General features: G+C 33.1%; 1 protein-coding gene across 2 annotated transcripts in view; it reads left to right on the top strand.

The window, feature by feature from the left end:
* Nucleotides 1-20,151, top strand: part of LOC119632160 (transcription factor mef2A-like) — a 58,563-nt gene that overhangs the window by 2,138 nt on the left and 36,274 nt on the right. For both annotated transcript variants that reach the window (XM_038024940.1, XM_038024939.1), the window contains exons 4-5: nucleotides 7-906; nucleotides 970-1,237. In XM_038024940.1, the coding sequence (XP_037880868.1) occupies nucleotides 7-906; nucleotides 970-1,237 (1,168 nt within the window). The remainder of the gene's footprint in view (nucleotides 1-6; nucleotides 907-969; nucleotides 1,238-20,151) is intronic.

The raw sequence follows: 20,151 nt of genomic DNA, 5'->3' as shown, positions 1-20,151 counted from the left end.
TGAAAGGGTACTCCGGTTATGCAGTCCATGCCAATGTCAATACCGTTGACATCGGCCAATACTATGTCTTGTCCAGTAGTGGGAGGAAATCCAAATCTTTCTGGAATTTCTGGTGGCTCTCGCGGATCACGTCGTGGTCAAGGACGTCGTGGTGGAGGTAGTTCTAGACGCAACGACTACAACTCTCAACGGCACCCTCCACCAGCAGGTAGTCCAGCACCACAGCAAGCTGCGTTAACAAACAATCAAAATCAAGATTATCCACCACAACAACAAGGCCAACAACAATCTTCTTTAGATACTCAACAACTAATGTCCGGTGCTCCGCCAGCCTACGTTACCCATCCGCCGTACGGCGGCCATCAACCGCAATATCAATGCGCTTATCCAGCCTTTTTTGCACCTCAAAATCCCATGATGCACGCTGGCCAAAGTACGGCAGTGCAACAGGCCACTGGAACTCCTCTCTATTTCTCTACAATGCCATTTTATAATGGTGCCCACGTGTACAACTATGGTTATATATTACCACCAGTAATGAGTCCGGCCGATTACCAATACGTTCCTGGCGAAGATGTAGTTGGTGGCCCCGGTGAAGAGCGGCAAGCTTGTCCCGGAGAAGGTGGCGCTATGATGTGGCATCAACAACCAATTTACGCGGAAGACTACGCTATGAACCCAGGTGACATGCATGTTTCTGCTGGTGCCGGTGACGATATGAATCATACAGCTTCTTCGATGGGCTCCGCAGCTGAAACACCCAGTATGCTTAGTCCAAATTATGGGCCTATTTATGATGGCCAACTACATGAAATGCAACAACAAATGGGTGTTATGCAGATCTACGATGATTCGCAATTGGGACAAATACAAGCTATGCACCCCGTTGTAGCAGGCGTACAGCAGGTATAGAATAAAAAGTTCATATAATTGTCCGGAAATTAGCTCACTTTGTTTTTTTAAATAAAGATGGACGAAGAATTGTCCGAATGCGCAGCAAATAGCGTTGCACCTACAGGTGCTATACAAATGGTACCAGCTGGTGCAATAATACAATCGGGCTCGATGCCCATAACAAGTGACGGTCAAATGATGCACCAACACCATCAGCCGCAACAGCAAACATCGCATCCGCAACAACCAAATCAGTTAATATCTGTGGGGCACGCTGTATTGCCAATAGAGCCTTCAACACCAACTGCACCTTTACAACAGCCATCACATTTTACAGCAGCGGGTAAGTTAAAGTTCCCTTACTTTATTTATAGACATTTCGAATCTTATATTATTTGATCTCTATTATTCAACAATACCAAAATTAACATTTTTAGAAGAGAAAGATTAAGATTTGAGAAGACTTTTCATCTATTCGCTTAAACAAAATTTTGGACTCTGCTTTTTATTGTTCTTTAGTTCTTGTTCGTCGTCTAGTAGGGCTAAGATTTCAAGGAAAGCGACAGAAAAATTTTAAAGAAAAGGTGGACCTTTGTTATATACAAGCTCAAGTAGGTTAATAACGGCTGCTACTTGAGAATATTATTCTTTTTAATGCCTAATATTTTAAATATTCTGTAAGGGTTTCTTGAAGTTTTTGGGTAATCTTTTTCCGTTTTTAAATTTATGATTTCGTATTGCGATCGTTGACTTTATTAAGCGAATGCTCATGTGTTTTGTGCTCAATGGTGTGGTTTGCCACTTCCAAATCTTTTCCGTTTTGTGTGCATCAAAGCGACGGCATTTCTAATATAGAGATTCAGAGATTCGGATGAAAGGAAATGAAAGCATTTCTCTTGGTAATTATTTCGCGGGTTTTGATTCTTTCTTCCCCTTATCCAGTAACTGCGAAATCGGTTTTTGGCTGTAGGGTGTGTGCTTTCTTAACGACTTGCCAGAAAAGTACTTTCTGTAATAAGTGCAAGTTGCACTCTCATGAGATCATACATATCCTTCGTATTTACTTGTATTGACTTGAGACTGTTCTATAGAGCGCGCGCGAAAACTCGAGTAATAGCTAAAAGCTTGTCAAGTCTTTGATGTCGGGACATTTATTCTCTTAATCTTGTCACTGGATGATCTAGTTTTTGCAGTTGCATTGTGATATTTTTTCCTTTAAGTTCTTAGGTTATGTAAGGCTGCTTACGCTGAAAAAGAAACACAATCTTCAAAACAATTATTATGCAACTTTCTATATATTATAATTTTTAACGGCTTACCTCTTATAAAGAGAGAGAGAGAGAGAGAGAGAGAGGAAAAATATTTTATTTAGATTTGTTGTGGAAGAGTAAAAAAGGCTTTTTTTGTTTGCACTTTTTCACAGGATCAAAATAAAAATGAAAGTTAACTCGTGAGCTTTTCTTGGGTTTTTATAATTAAATTTTGCAAAAGTTTCTTTTTCAAGAAACTTTTCATGAATACGTACACGAAGTGTATAAGCTATTAAACAGTTAAATTTCATTGACATAAACATTTTCAGTTTTTATAGCCGAAATTTTAATATATTTGTAACAAGCGCAAAGGAAGTAGATCTGACTCGATATCAGTATGTATCCAATAGAATACATATTTGTTAAAGGCGAGATTCGAAAGTGATTAGTCTTTTCGTTGAAAGACTTACCACCAAACTGTGTCTTTGCTAGCGGACGCTTGGTTTGTATTCGCAGTAACTGCGAACTACCCACGATAAATGCACCGAGCCATTAACAATTTGTTTGACGAATTCATTTTACCTTAAGAAGAAATCATAATATTAAGTTATATAAGCTGCCATAGGTATATACGTCTTTTATGAAAAAGAAGAAGAAGATTTTCGCAATAATGCTAAATTGCCATATTAAAAAGATGGATAACCGTTGATCTATAAGAGACCAATCAACATGATATTTGGCCCGAATATTTTTTAAAGTCGCCTAGCATATCAGAGTAAAAATGACCTTCATTGATCCGCTGATATGTGTTAAATGCCAACATTTTTAAGGCGTTGGATAGCCAAGATTCATCACAAAGCAAATGTTCCCTCTTTTTATACCCATCACTGAAGAATGATAGTATACTCATTTTGTTCTTTTTTTTTTTTTTTCTAATGTTATGTAACACTTAAAAGGAAGCTTCAGGGACCCTATAAGATATATATATATATATACAATTGTGATCAGCGTGAAATTGCGAATTGATTAAGCCATGTCTGTCCGTCTGTGTTATTGGTATTCTCCTGGTCGCAAAAATGAAGACATCGACTTCAAATTTGAGAGAGACAAATGGGCAGGAAGTCCACAAAAGAGCATGAACTGAACGCAATTTCATTTTTCTTAACAAAAATTTTTAGGTTTTTATTCATTGCTCGCAAATTATAAAAGATAGAAAAGTGAAATTTTTCACATTTACTTTGCGAGAAACTCTAAAGTTTATGGGCAAAAATGGAAAAAATCAACCATGTCCACGCAAAGTTACAAGTGATTAAATTTTATTTTTTTCATATTTTTCGTAAGACAAATTGTTTAAATAACATACACATGGGCTCAGAGATTAAACGGTCTGATTGATTTCTTTAAATTTTCCATAGAAAAATTAATAAGAGGATCCGTTCCTTAAAATTATATTAATTAATTGTATCCCAAACCAGGCTGAATCGTCTGTGTTCACGATTGGCTTTTATACTAATTACCGAACGTTTGACTTCGTTCGATATTTCGCGTGGTTTGATCGGAAATCTATTCGGAAGCAGATCCGCATGTCGGTTCGTGTTAAAGCTTAAGCAAATGATCCCATGCGATGCCATACTCGACGAAAATCATTAGCAATGACGCTCTTCTGACAGCAACTTCAGCTAAGCTCGCAATCAAAGACGGATAATAATGTTTTAAGATGTCCTCGCCACTTCCTGAGCTTAACAAAAAATATGGACAGAGCGATATTTGTCAAATTCTTTACCAAGCAAACGGTTATAGCTTTCAATAATTTCGGATTGAGCGCATTCAGAGGTCGTGCTGTTTTGTTTGCGTGGCGGTTCTGCACTTGTCCGTATTAATGGCAATGATATGCGTTTGAAATAATGATATCATTTACAGATACACGATGATGTGGATATTGAATGCCTTATGTAGCATTCGGCAGGCGTACAGGTCCAACTAAGCTATCAATTAATGTTCTGTGAAACTCCACATATACATGAGTATTCTTGAGAACCGTCCACTTCTAATAAAACTTTCGATTTGATGCAATCACTTGCACTTGCACTTGTTAGGCTTCTGCGGGACAACAGAAGTGAAATAAATATTGGCGTCCGTAAAGGGTGTTGTTTTGTTTATATAATTTTTTGTCGGGGACTCTGCATTCACAAGCACACTCTTTTATGTTATTCGAAATTGAAAAAAAACTGAATGCCTGTTTCAGGTACGGTATTTAGAGTTCATTTCGAAATTTTTAATTTAGTCGCCTGCATTCGTATTACTATGTTTCGTGACGGTAAGGTGGGGGCTTTTTTCATTTGACACATCTGCAATGACAATAGATAGAAAAAGAAAGGGCGGGAACAACTAGTACTAACGTTTCGAGATAGGAAGACTGCGTGGGTAACTAAAGTATTTTGCGTATTATTCAGGAAATGGCTTAACGAACGATTGCATTAGGCGAAGCAGTGTAGGCTATTTAAAGGTCGGCCTTGCCTGACTATAGTAGTCTTACTTGTTATACCCTGCATCACGTGTGGGACATGGTATATTAGTGCAGACGTATGTAACACCCAGAAGGGTTTAAGATAGACCCACTTTTTATTACACCAATCGATTCAGAATCATAATTTAAATTGATCTAAGCCTGTCGGCCCGTCTGGCCGTTTGATGTCAGTCCATGTAAATTTGCGTTCAGGCTACGCGGCGCAATTTTAGAGGTATTTTGATGAAAGTTGACAGACGGACGTACTTTGGCTCAAGGACGAATCCTGTTAAAAATGGTTCGGATTGGTCCACTTTTTCAAAAAAAAAAAAACTGCAATTTTCAAAATTTCTCGACAAAAGTGGCTAAGTAATAGTATTTTGGCATTCTAAATTGCTATGAAAACTTCGGATCGGCTGGGGCAATTTTTTGAACCCTCTCTCATATAACCGTTTCAATGGAAACTGAAGCTACGTATGATAAAAAGGTCGAATTCTCAGTGAAAATTGGCTTTTAATAGTAAATTGGCAGAGAAATCTATCCTACCGAAAATTAAGTGGACTTAATTGGAACCACATGGATCTGTTTCTTGGCCCTACTCCATATAAGATAAGTTATGAATAGTAAGTCCTTCAGAAAAAAAAAAGAGTTAATTTTTAATATTTTATGACGAAAATTAATTCATGGTAGCGCTTCAGCAAAAAAATTAACGTTTGTGAATTTGGATTACAAAGGACTATTGTTCTGGAGTTCAACATGTATTGTCGCTATCATGAAGCGCGAACTCTTAGATCTAACCTTCCAATATGTAGGCTTTCTTCAGGCAGTATGTATGGCTTTGCGTGAAGGTAGGGTGTACTTTTTGCGGTATTATTACCAAAACGAGCGAACGACTATACTAGCCGAAATAGTGTACGGTATGTAGAAGTCTGTGTTGCCCCACTATAATGTTCTTACTTGTTGTTTATTTATTTGTAAGCATAACGCGGCAAATGTTCGTGAACATTATTGATATAAGCAAAATAGCAAAATTTAAAAAAAAATGCAAATTTTTTCGTTCATATATGCATATATATGTATGAATACCGAATAAATGATAGATTTTCCTTGTTTTCATGTATAACACGAACGAAACAAGCAAGCTTTGCATGAATATATCGTTCAATCCAACCAATTGATAATAAATCCTTTGCAAATCTTCATATAGAAATTTATTGTTAAGCCGTGTGCAGAGTTTCACCTTCACCTTGCAATCTTAACAATCAATGCCAGTTTTATTGACATTGCCACAGTTAATATTAAAGAATAAGAAATACAGCTCTTATAAACACTCAACATAGCCGAAAAATAAACCTATAGCCAAATGTAAGGGGATCGGGTAATAGAAGAATAAAATTCGATATTAAGCATAAAAAACAAGAAAGAACATTATAGTCGTGCAAGATCGTCCATAAGATACCCTACATACACCACTTCGCCTAGTACAATTATTCAATCTTTTTATATGAAATTATTTTAATGTTATGGGTCAGTTTCCATTTCTACATATTAAAGCTTGGTCTTTTCTAATTTACAAAAGATCAATTTTCGTGAAACTCCTTTATTTTAGGGTAGGATCCGAAAAAGTACGCCGAGTTGGTCCAAATTTGATTGTACCAAATTTCATTTAAATATCGCAAAAATTGCAACCTGTAGCAGCATGAACACAAATTTACATGGGCAGACATCAGACGGATGGATGGACAGACAGACAGACAAACAAACAAGCTTAATATATAAAAGGTTGGTCTGCCTTAAGCCCTTCCGGGAGTCACATATGCCCGCACAAATTTAATGTCCTCTCCAACACATGTGCAATTGTTGACAAATATTAAGAAATAGCAAAACCGAAGCCACTGCACGAAGCATTTTGAATTAACACAAAATGCTCTCAATCCACCCGTTTGCGGTGATTTTAAAAACGACTGATATTTGTCTAATTGTGTGGCATTATTTGAATAAGAAAGAAGGCAAGGTAATCTTTTGTTAATAAAATATATTTAAATAAATTTATCAAGTATCCTGCACGTGTGGCGATAGAGAAGATTGATTATGTTAAAGATATGTCGTTTTCAAAAATCGTCGTTTTAAGAAAATTAGAAGAATTTTCTAAACATCCATTAAGCTAATGAACAACAAATTTTTGTTATCTAACAAAATTATGGTGGTATTATTTCGTAAGGGGCTACATAGGATTAGCTTACCTAGTTGCAAAAGAAACGGAAGAATTTTTAACGACTTAACTAGGGGTGTACGATATACGATATATGCAGTCTGTTTATAGTTTTTTTCTTCTTCTTCAATTCACTTAGTTTTGCGCGGTTATAGGTTGCTGGTGTCATTTGTATAAATAATTCTACAGTAAAATTATTGTTGTTGTTTTATATATAAATTAATATTATCGTTCAATGGAAATTTATATACCAACTATATATATATATATATATACATATTGTAATTTATTGCGGTTAGTCTCGATATCATCTATATATATGTAATAATAAGTAATTGTTTGTTTGCATATTGTCTCTCGTATACTCTTTGTATGGACATAAATTTATATTAAACAGAAAAAGAAAAACAGAACAAAAAAATCCTAATCTTGCATACATTGCATGCACTCTTTAAACGTTATCAGGAATAACATATTTTTCTTTTTATAATCGCTGCTGAAGGATGAGGAGATGTATATTCAATTTATCAAAACGTTTGTAACACTTCGTAGGAAAGTCAAGAGACACCCCATACAGAAAATCAATTTTTTTTAAGTATGTCCGTCAGTTCATATAAGTAATGTATGTTGTAAGCCTGGCCTCAAATGTCAAACTATCAACTTCAAATTTAGCAAAAATATTCGAAGCCCTTTCTTAGGATCCGAAATGATCAAACGATTCCCTTAAAGTAATTACTACATTTAACTATGAAACGCCTTTGTTTTCTAAAGATGAAAAAAAAAACGTTTATCGATCATTATTCACAGTCTACAGCAGATAAAACTATGAAAATTCGCAGGTACATTTTGGGAACAAAGATGTAATTAAATCGGCTACGATCATCCAACATCGTAGATTATTAGAATTGCATTTCTTTGTCTTTTTGGTCAACACGCCCATGGGATGGTTTCAAAAACTCCGTAAAGAAGATTCACTTTTGCCTAGTGAAAAATTCGGAATGCACTTAATTAAGTATGTCCGTCTGTCCCCATCTGTGGTAAGTTTTCTACTGTTTGCAAAAATGGCCTTATTTGCCCAAAGGGCACGTCTACATAAATAGCGAACAGCCCTGTTTTCTACGTTTTTGCCCATTGCCCGTCAACTTTTTACTCGTTTCCAAAATAAAGATGATGGGGTTAAAAGGCACAGTTTAATATAACTTGCTACTTGTTCGTTCTTCTTATTGTTTTCATAAAGAAAATTGTCATTAATTTTAAGTGCAGAGGCCTTACACATGGGTATTACGACGTGGAAGATGTAGGAAAAGCATAGTGGGTTGACTTTATTTATATTGATGGACGAGTCGCCATTCAAAGTGAAAGTTTTCATTGTTATTGATTGCACTAGCAGTCATATTCGGCCTTTGTGGCCCGTCACTAGTAATTAATAGAGAAAATAATGTTTTTTTGTGTCATAGTTTTTGGCGTCTTCCGGGGCAATATTCAAAATCAAATTCCACACTTCTAGTTTTATTGCCTTTCGGCTTATGATGCTGGCTTTGCATTGTCGCTGAGAATATTGATTATAGGTTTCCGAGAAAAAGTTGTGCATCTCGCGACTCCAGTTAGTTACTCGACGCTTCGTCTATTATTATATTGCGGTACTACGTCTTCTTCCATCTTAAGCTTAACTCTTAATAAATCGATGTCGACAATTTAGGATCGAAGCTATTAATTTAAAGCTTATCGGCGTCACGACGTCTCAAGATCAATTTTAATTCTGCTTATATGTAGTGTTATTATATTATAGTGTTATTACAATGAATTTCACAAAATAACCTCTAATAATATCTATCGTTATCCAATATAAATCATAACTGTCGCTGCTTCGTAACACACAATTACAATTAGCAGAGTTGCTATGCCCAACTATATTATACTTTTTTACATTTTAATGTTTAATGTCATATTCTCATCATATATTTTATTTATATTGATTATTTGTGTTCATATTGTTCGACGGACGTAAGAGCAAAAGTCGAAACGGTTAATTTTGCTCCCTCTTATACAGCAACATTAGTGACAGACGCTCCTAGAACCACGTAAGTGTTCTCTTTAATGTGCAACGTTGTTAGAAAAGTTTTTTTGTTCAGTTATCCTAATCAAAAATATTCCGTAAAACGCGACTTCCGCGTATAATATGTCATAGCATTCGCCCTATAATATAATAATGCGGATCCTATCTAATCGATAGATTAAAACGATAAAAACGCCGAACATTAGCTGCTAGTTGGTTGTCAGCTTAAAATATGACCAAGTATAATTGCGTCGGTATATTGGTTGCACTGATTACATAAGCAATTTATTTAAGAAAAAAATTGTAGTTTTAGTGTCTGCTAAAATGAACGACAGACTTTAATCGTCGTATAATTTTGTATCCAAATAACGACTGATATTTGATTGGAAGAAAAGGTTATACGAAAAATTCGCGCGACATCGCACGAGGGAAGACGAAGTAAATTAATTATTTTCATTTTCATTGTGATAATCAACTAAACATTTTTGCATTGCATTCTTCTCTACGATCGTTAGCGTTTCAATAGGAATAAGTAAGAACATTATAGTCGGACAAGGTCGAACATTAAATACCTTACACCACATTGTCTAACACAATTCTTATTTTTATTTTAGAACACAAAAATTATATCTTGTTTCTATATAAAGGCATATTTTTCATGTGCATATTAATAGGGGAGGGGACTCAAAGGGAGCAATCTAATATAGTACAAGTTTAATCCTTACATAGGGTACAATCCAAAAATAATCGTAGATAGTCTAAATTTTGTAGAGTAGAAGTTGCTATAGTGTCATGGGTTAATTTCCATCACCACATACTCAAATTTAAATTTTTCTGCTCTGCAAAGGGTCAGTTTTCGTGAAAATCCTTATTAGGTTAGGATGCGAAAAATAAGCCGAGATAGTTCAAATTTGGTGCAGTTAGTTTTTTTATATTAAATCACTATTATGATATAATATTCATCGTGAAGCATTGAAAATTAGACCTTTTGTCGTATGATCTTAAGTTTTCGTTATATGAGAGGGCGTAAAAAAAAATTTCCCCAACCAGTCCGCAGTTTTTATGCCAATCTAGACTGCTCAAATACTACTACTTAGTCACTTTTATCGAGAAATTTAAAAAATTTTAATTTTTCCCCATATAACGAGTTTTCAGTCTTGGACGTAATATGGAGAATGGTCGAAAAAATGGACCGATCCGAACCATTTTCAATAGTGTTCGTCTTTGGGCATCTCAAGGCACGTTAGTGTATCAAATTTCATCAAAATATCGCAATAATTGCGACGTCAGGCGGACAGACGGAGAGACAGGATTAGATCACCAATACAACAAATGATGTAGGGTATAAAAAAGTTCAGATATACAGACCCAGTCACAACTTTGTACTTGTCACAGAGTATATATTATACTATATCGATGTTTTGATTTATATATCTGTGAGATAAGAGAAAATTCGGAATTCTTCACAGATGCGAATAATAAAACTGTATCGTTCGCCATAAGCAAATAATTTACGCCCCGTATACGGATTTAGAAGGGTATTAAAATAATACTTTATTATTTTTATTATCGTTCTTTCATTCTTTCTTTTTTTTTGTGGTTGAGTGAACTGGCAACAATTTTATTATTGAATATATTGTTGTTGTTCTTGATATCACACGATAGTCACATATAGCATCAGTTTAATACTACGGTCATATATCTTGAATTACAAAGACAAAAAAAACTAATTATTGACGTCACTTTGTTTTTAACATTTTGTTAAGAAAAATTTACTATCTCTTAATTTTATCTTATTATTATTAATTATTATTATTATTATTTTTTTTTTTTTTTGATTAGATTTCCTTTATGGCTTTAGTGTACATTTAGTGTACATCTTACAATAGAAAGCTTACAAAATTGACCTTGATATTCACCATCAATAGATAGAATGTGGGTATAAATTAATTTTTTCATTTTATTCATAATTTTGAAAAGTATGCTTCAGAAGTCCTCCAAAGCTTTGTTTCGGTTTCATCTATCCGTTCGCTATAAAAAAAAAAAGAAAACGAACAAGCGACCCATTCTTAAATACATATGGCCGATGAAGTTTGTAAGTAGACGGCATTCCCCCCTTAAGTTCGCCTGTAAGTTGACACGAGAAAACAAGAAGGGCAGGCGGACAGAGGGACAGGCGGCAGAAAAGCTTAAATCGGTTCGGAAACTTGAATATATCTTAACTACGTTTGAGTGTTGCATGCATCTATGCACCACAAGTGTTGTAATATATAAAAGCAAAGATTCGCCTTAAGGATGGCCTCTAATCGCCTACTTAAGTGATTACACTTAATAAAAGTCCGTACGTGCAAGATGTCCGAATTTCATTTCTGTACGGAGGTTGTCTAAAATGTTGTCGATCCGAATACGAAGATATCGACATTCATTGATAAAAATTGGGCAATATGTATCAGGCTGTCATTAAGTATTTATTTTTCAAAGTTACTTCTTAGGTCGATATAAGTTGAAAACGACTTGTATGAGAATTCTGCATCATCGCTCACTACGGTATAATTTTGGTTAGCTAAAGTGAAATGTGACCGGGCGACCAATAAACAAATAAAGTTCACCCAACGGCGCTGATCGTCCATCGAATAAATGTTAGAGGCATCGCATAGGCATGAAATGCGTTTGTCGCACTTTCGTTTAAAATTGCCTGAATCACCCACCCTATTCTCCACATATGACTTTTCGTTCGCAAATCTCAAATTGATATTTTGAGGAAATATATTTGGATCGAATAATGAGAGAGTCTTGATAAATCGTTCTATCAAAAGGATATCGAAATATTAGACAAGCGTTGGGCATGAGACTTGGAAAGAGACTACGTTCATCAATAAAAAAAAATTGAAGAAAAAATTTTTTCTTGTTTCTTTCCTGCATGGCAGGGAAACTTTGCAGACAGTCTCTGTATGACTTGTTACTCCATAGGTAGATTAATTCTAAGTAATGTTAGCGTTAAACTTTTTTAAATTATAGAAGGGTATTTAATGTTCTCTTTCGGTCCAAAACATGTCGCTGTACCGAATTTCATCAAAATATTGTAAAAATTGGGATTTTTAGGTTTAACACAAAAAAAAAAAAAAAAAATGGAGGCAGAGAGAGGTAGGAAGACAGACAGACAGACAGACAGACAGACAAACAAATAGATAGACAAGGTTAGATCGATGCAAAACGTGGTTCCGAATCAAACCATACACCAAAAGGCGGGTCTACGTCAAGTCCTTCAAGGATTGCCTACATCCGCACAAACTGAATATACTTCTGCCCTCATAGAGGAGGGAGCAGGAGTTAAAAATCAATAAAAACAAATAGCGTGAGTTAAACATACAACTGTTATGAACTACGAATGTGATATTTTAGCTCTTTCGTAATACCGAGCATGTTTTAATGTGATCCGACTTTTTGTTGATTTTGTTATTCAAACGGCCTAATAACAAGCGTTGAATAAGATGCTGTTGCTATCATTCTACGCATTCCCAATCGGATCCCATAAAACATTGGCTATAACTATTTCAATATTTGAAATTATAGCAAATAACGAGCCCCGTATTATAAATTTACTTTCCCATACAACACTCGTGCTTTATATTTATATCAGTAGGAACAGATAATTGCACATTTCGCGATTATTACATGCTTGTGTTGTACTTTCTCCTGTCCTTAGCTACAATCGTTTAACAATATCATTTCTATTTTTCTAAAATCATTTTTTTTTTTATTTATTATCGCGGTCATCAGGTTCATGGTTATTATCCAGTTACAAACAATACATCTTTGCACCTGCTTGCGGAAATCTGTTTGCTTTTCTTTGTTTACTTAATTGAGTATAATTAAAGTTGATAATCTTTTTTTTTTTTTTTTTTTTTTAATTGTTATTCAAACAGTGAACAAAGTAAATCATTTCATTATCCTGAAGTATGCAATAAATTGCGATAAGTTCTACAGTTCTTCGGTAATAATTTTCCAAACGCATCAAATTGATACCTAAGTAGATTAATATAAAATTTTTGAAATTCGTTTGGATTAGTCGCTCAATGAAGCTCTCACTGGCGACATCTTGATTGCATTGACGTGTCGTTTCCTTCTTGCTTAGGAAAATGTCTCGTAATTCGTCGTTCACCGAATGATGAGCGGGGTCTAGTCAGTCACTTGTCATCCTTTTTTTTTTCCTCGTCGTTTTATTAAACTTCCTTCAGAAGTGTTCATATATATGGTATGCCCTTCCGTGCAGGGGAATACAAACGGAGTTGCCAATTATATCGAATGACAATTTCCATAGCTTTCATTTCAATCTTTTCAACCGAGAGTGCCAGTGACAGATAATCGCTGATGGTTTGGCGGTTAATCGGAAAGCATTACGCTTAAGCCGACTGAAAATGCACATATATATGTATATATGTATATATCGTATGTCTTTTCGGACTTTGAGCACAACAAATAGAAAGGAATAGTTTAGGGAGAATGTTAGGTAAGCGTAGCTTGAAAGCTCCACATAAAATCTCTGAAGCTTTTTGTTAATTGTAGACGTATGAGGACATTTTCCTATATATAAATTGCCATTAATGTATGTTTTACCACTTATTGCGGATGGATCCATCACTCATCCATTATTGTATTGCAATTTTAAATTTGGCGTCAAGTTCACTCTCAAGCCCATGAAGTAGAAATATGTATACAGGTTTCCAATCATCTTACACTGTTCAAGGATATGTATGTTAATTTTGCGGCTTCTCTGACGATGACTATTTGAGGACAAATATTTCATTATTCGGTCGTTAGTATAAAATTGAAATTTTGTTGCTTTAAAGCCGGCCGTATACTATACTCATTGTCGTTTTGTATTAAAAATTTGATGTTCTAGAGCAATAATCACAATAAAACTTCCTAACAGCAATTCTATAATAAAACAAGTCTTGGAAACCACAAAAAAACAATGCTTGTGACTGCCTTGTGACTTGTGACGTCACCGTGACGTTGTTCAAGATACGGCTATTAGTTGAGTTGAATTCAAATTGAAAATGGTCATCCAGCTTGTTCGGTGAGTTCGAAACATAAAAAAACTTCCTAATCAAAAATTTTATTTTTTTTGATTCTTGTCCTTGCTCTGTAAATTCATGTTATTTTTCTTAATTTTTTATCTTTGTTGAATAAATTAAATTTCTTAAGAATTGACAAACCGCTTAAAAAATTCCTTAACATGAAATTTATAAATATGTGGTAGAGTTAGCTTGGAACGATCATTGGAAAATTTAAAATCTTGAATTTCTTAATTAGCACTATCTGCGATCATTCCAAAAAAAAAAAAAAAAAAAAAAAAAAAAAAAGCAGGCCAAGAAGGACGTCCTAGCCATCTGATGCGTGCTCGCTCATGTGTTATCTATGTGTTATATATGTGTTCAGCCAACATGTACATCATGCATTGGCTAGTTTTGAGTCAAGCAATCAATGCTATTAAGAGCTGGATTTTCGTCAGACACTACTATACGCGTAGAAAATATTCTAATTTTAGTATTTTTCGGAGAAAAATCATAGTCTAGCTATATGCTGAAATGGATCTCGAAAATCTGAATAGGACGTTGAGTCTATTTTTTGAACCCTCTCTCTCACATAAATGTTCTTGCAAGAAACAAGTCGTTGCCTTGATGTTCCATATTTTACTTAAATCTTTTATGATCAAAATTGATACAAAATGATTATTTTTGATATATACATTTATTATGGTAAGTTTGGACTGCATACGTCGTATTTTTGAAATTGCTAGCTATATAAGGATTCTCAATGGAAGTAAGCCTTTAAATGGCAGCAAGATATCATTTTTGATATTTGAGAAAGCATCGTATCAGACAAAGTGGTGTAGGCTATTCAGAAGTCAGCTACGCTTGACGCGTTAGCGCTTTTTATTAGGTTGTTCGACCCTATTAGCAAAATTGAAATTCTACATATATAATCTTGATTTAATTGCAAAGGTTCTGTTAAAGAAACAACATTTGTTCGCGTCTATGGTGGTAATTCAGAAAATTTCAAGCGAATTTCAATAAATTGAGGAAATTGAAAACAGAAGCAGAATGTTTTTTCATGAGAAAGCAAAGGAACTGCAATAAATATATGAATACACAATCTCAAGCTGAGAGAACGCACGAGAACTCAGATTAGCTGTAAGAAGACACTAAATTGTGATTTGATCGATTATGATTTGCTTTGATTTGTCTTTTACTCAGTTTCCCTTTTATTGCTGCGTACGACGTCCATTCTATTCAAGTGCCTATAAGTAAACAATTCAGCTTCAATTTTGGTTTTGATTTTTTTTGTTTATAGTTTGCTGCTGAATAACGCATTATGCTCTGCTCTACGGTAACAAAATTTATTTGTTTCCGGTTACATTGAAAAACATTATATTGCTTTTGATTACAATTATTCAGAATTAATTATATATAGGTATATATTTAAAAACAAAAATATATATATATGCATATGTGAATTGCATATGAATGAGGTATATATACATATATATATATACTATACATATGCACAAGTACATGTAAATAGAACGTTAAGTACAAAACGAGTTTTGCTTATTTTACTATGACGTTCGGGTTGTTTGTATTTAAAATATATCGTATAAATATATGTGTATATATTGTATTAAAAACCATTATATATTGACCTTTCCGAGTAAATAGTCAAAGTGAACGTTAATTTTATTTATTTATTCATTATGATTATCAAAGTCAATTAATGATGTTTGTGCACTGATAATAATTTCATTTATCCGAATTTTTTACATCTCTCTTTACTATATACCCTGATAGTTTCCAATAGAAAAAATATAACGAATTAATTGCACCGTATTTTCAAGTTTCACAATCGCCTTATAAACGCTTAAAATAATTCCTTTTTCCATTTCTTACCATATCTTACCATTCAATTTTACACGGTCTTTTCGAGTTAGCTGTTTGTTTATTGACCCATGTATAATTTTCGAACAAACTTTCCAAAATTTCAACGAATTGAAAGATGAAACATTTGTTACTTAGCAAAAAATTAAAAATGTTTTACAAATTCCCAAAACTATGTAATTTAGACAAGCTTTTAATTGTGAAGGGATCGGAGAAACACTTGCGACGGAAAAAATTTTAATATCTCTAATATATGGAAGTAATGGAACATATATATGTTATATCCCAAATTATAATATTGAAATCGTATAGTTTAAACATTACAATTTCTAATATCGGGATAGATAGTTTTTCAAGCAATTTGTGCAAATTTTTCTTTAGCTGCATATTTGTTATATTCGGAATTTCACTAATATGGTACAACAGGTAAAGTGAACGCACAAAAGTTTTTCGTAAGGCAACAGGTTCGAATCTCGGTGCAGACTTTAAATGAGGATTTTTTTTTTTTTTAAAAATTTTTTATTTTTAAATTTATAAAATATTAAAAAGGCACAATGCCACCAAATCATCTGCATTATCATATCATTTTTTTGGTGACTATAACTGGCTTTGGACGTGCGAAGACGATTTTAGGAACGTTAAATGTTTGTGCAATTCACTATTATTTGGATCCTTCTGCTTCTGTCAGCGTAGATAAGATATAAATTCACCTATCGAATAGCACACGAGGTACTGCATCAGAGAAAGCTGTTTTAAAGATGTCGAAAAAGAAGAGCATTGAAATTACAGGGGTTGGTATGAGAGCCATTTTAAAAGTTCGCATAATAAAACGCATTCAAAGTTTTGGAATGTGTTATAGATGTGTTTTTGTTATTGTTGTTGTTGTTGTTGTAATAAATTTCTTATAATTTTTTCGCATTAGCCGGCACTGGTCAATGGTCTGGAATTATACAACTGTCTAACCCAATTCAATTCCTTCATTCTCGGTTCTATTTTTGTTTTTTTGATTTTTTGCTAGAACGGGCCACCTGCGTTGCATCTTTTCGAGACAGAAACGTTAGTGACTTTAATTTGTTGGATTTTGCGTTGACAGAGGACGTGGGAGGAAAGTTAAAAATTCAATACTCGCACTCATAATCAACTTCTAAGAACTTTAACCCAAACTTTCGAATTTTTGGCAAAAGTATTGAAAGTTTTCAAATCGCTGTTCTGACCTTCATATCTGCTCAATGATCGTTTTGACGAAGTTGTACTAACGTATTTCTGTTTAGAAGTGCTTTTAAATGAATATAAACACCTTTCAAATATATCTGCTGTTGTTTCCTAGAAGCTAGAAATCAACGGGTCAATGAATCTTATTAAATTGACAGACCTAGTCTCGTCGGGTAAAGTGATGTTCACATCATAAAACATATTCTGTAAGGTTTTCAAAATCTCTATTAAAGCAATAAAGGACGTTTCTTTTTCAAAAATCTACCTTGACTTCCCCACCTAATTTTAAGCAAACTCCGCACAGCCTAATTAAATTTAGTTTTTTAGTTTTTGATGACATCAGAATATGAGAATACAAAGTTACATCGTTAGATTACTGACATTCAGAAACACTCATTAAAGGTCACAAAAAGAGCAGATCTCTGCTTTACAACAAGTCCAAAAAAACCTATAAACAGGTTTAAAATTATTGATGTGGTAGTAATTTAATAAGCGTATGTACCTCGGAAGAGATAGCTTTTTGCAAGGGGGGTGGGCGGATTTTATCAACAAAACTGGCTTACAACATAAGAAATACCCACAAGGAATATTAATATAAAATATGGTAGAAATATATCTGGGGGTGTCTCTCTTCAGATTGACCAATTGACACAACGCCAATGAACACAATATAATAAGTGCTTCCATAAGTGCTTCGGCTACAGGCAGACGGAGAGACAAAAAGATTTTCATACTTTGTTGATTCGTAATAAGTCAATAAATTTGATGGCTGACCTTTTCTTGGAAAAGAAAAAAGTAATGTAGAACAATCCCTCTCCTCGTTGAAAAAATATTTCAGGATAATTTTTCTAAATTTTATTTAAAAAGCCTAAGGGGAGCGTGGCGTTGATAACTCGCCCAGACGTAGTTATTTAACGGCAATAATTATTTGGTGGCTTTACAAAGGACATAAAGTGCCATTGTACGGCCATTAGTGACGACTACAAGAGATCAGCCACCATCTGAACTATGGTTGATCGATCAACGCTTTCAAAATATATGTTGCATTTGAAGTACAGTTGATTTTTGTCCTTTAGGTCGCAATAGATAAGACAAGCATTTCTTTTCGTTTACCACAAGAGAACTTTCTCTCTGACTAGAAGATGAAACGATAGATTACCATAGCTTAACGTCATGCATAACAAAATCGGCTCCCATATTGTAATACCCCGGCATTTCTACTACTGCTAGGTGCGGATTGCAAAACTCTCTCCGGATTTAAAGGTGAATCTTTATGTTTTTAAGTAATCAAGTAAGGGATGTGGGGTCGGCAGGATGGATTGTGTTTGATTTGTCTGTTATTGTTGATGGATCCTCTCGAAGAGACTAGGCATGATGAAACGGTTAATTGCATAGGTCGCAATAATAGCAATAATAAGCCAAGATGACGACCAGTTTCGCGTATATTTTTCAAGTGTTTTTCTTTTATTCCATTTCCTAAAAAATAATTCAATTATGGCAATTAATAATTAAAGTACATACAAACATATAATTTCGATATACTTTTGTTTTTATTCTTTTAAAGCCTTTTGTGTCATGTAAACAAAGCAAAAAATAATTGCAAAGACATTCAAGTTTCAACATTTTTTAACGAAACGCAGAAAAAACAATAAATAATAATAATAATAATAATAATGATAAATTTTATGACTGGCATTAAAGATTTTATCTGTGTAACAAAGAGTATATCTAAAATTGAAAATAAAAATAAACAAATACGAGAACAAAAAAAAAAGAAAATAAAATTATTAAATTAATTTATAAATTATTTAATATAAAAAATTTTAACAAAGTTTCTATTCTTTAATTATTTATTATTGTTATATTGTATGAATTTTATTTTATATTATTTCGCTTGAGAAATACTTTTAAATTTTATTGAAAGTCTGCTTAGCTTATCAAATTCAATAGTGTTTTGTCCTTTTTGTAAACATATTCTTCTTGTTTTTTTTTTTTTCCTGTTTTTTCCCCGCTAAAGGTACCTGCTTTGAAATTTTAATAAATTTTCCTCTCAATTTTGTACATATTTTCAATAATTTTTCAATTAATTGTTGTTATTGTTGTATTTAATTATTTAATGGACACCAATTTTTTTTTTTTATATTAATTTCATTCTCTACGTGTATACTAAAAAAGAGGTTAATTATTTAATTTATTTTTAAAAAATATATTCATCATCATTATCATCATCATCATGATCATCATTATCATGATCATCATCATGATGTGATTATCGGCAAACTTCTCTTAAAACTTTTATTTATTCTATCATTATTTATTGTTTTGTCTGGAGCAAATTTTGTTGTTTTTATTTATGTTCGCGCTAAGCTTTTTTTGTTTTATTTTTCCTTTTATTTTTCCTAATTAATTTCGCTTTATAATAATTGTTCCTTTTTATTTTTGGAAAAAATTTTGAGGCATTGTTTTCGATTTTGTTTATTTATTTTTCGTATTTAACTAACTAGAGATTTTTATTTTGTTTAACAATACTTTTGTTTCTTTTTAAATTAATTTAATCTTTATTTTTTGTTTATTTTTTATTTTTTGTTCCATTTTATTTTTGTAAATTACGATACAATGCATAACCAATACAAGTTATCCTTGCATTTTTACACTAACAGTACAATATACATACAAAGACGTACAAATATATATATATATATATACATGTACAATATATATATATATACATGTACAATATATATATATATACATGTACAAATATATATATATATACATGTACAATATATATATATACATATATACATGTATATATTTATATTTATATTTATTAACAGATTTTTTCTTTGCGTTGTTGGTTATCGTTTCTAGGCGCGTAAAATTAATTACAAAAAGAATTTCTTTCCTATAAACGTATTATTACAACAATTTCTCAAAATTAGTTTCGCTTTTTTTTTTTGGTTTTTCTGTTTTTTTGTTGCAGTTTCATTAAATTTCTAAACAAATAAATCTTGTTATTATTATCGATCAAATCACAAAGTGATTTTTTTCTTACCATCCATTTCTCCTCCTATTTATTATTA

The sequence above is a fragment of the Glossina fuscipes genome, unplaced genomic scaffold (assembly GCF_014805625.2).
Source record: "Glossina fuscipes isolate IAEA_lab_2018 unplaced genomic scaffold, Yale_Gfus_2 1, whole genome shotgun sequence".
Classification (NCBI taxonomy): domain Eukaryota; kingdom Metazoa; phylum Arthropoda; class Insecta; order Diptera; family Glossinidae; genus Glossina; species Glossina fuscipes.
The sequence above is the reverse complement of the archived record's forward strand: the minus strand, read 5'-3'. Positions and strand labels throughout refer to the sequence as shown.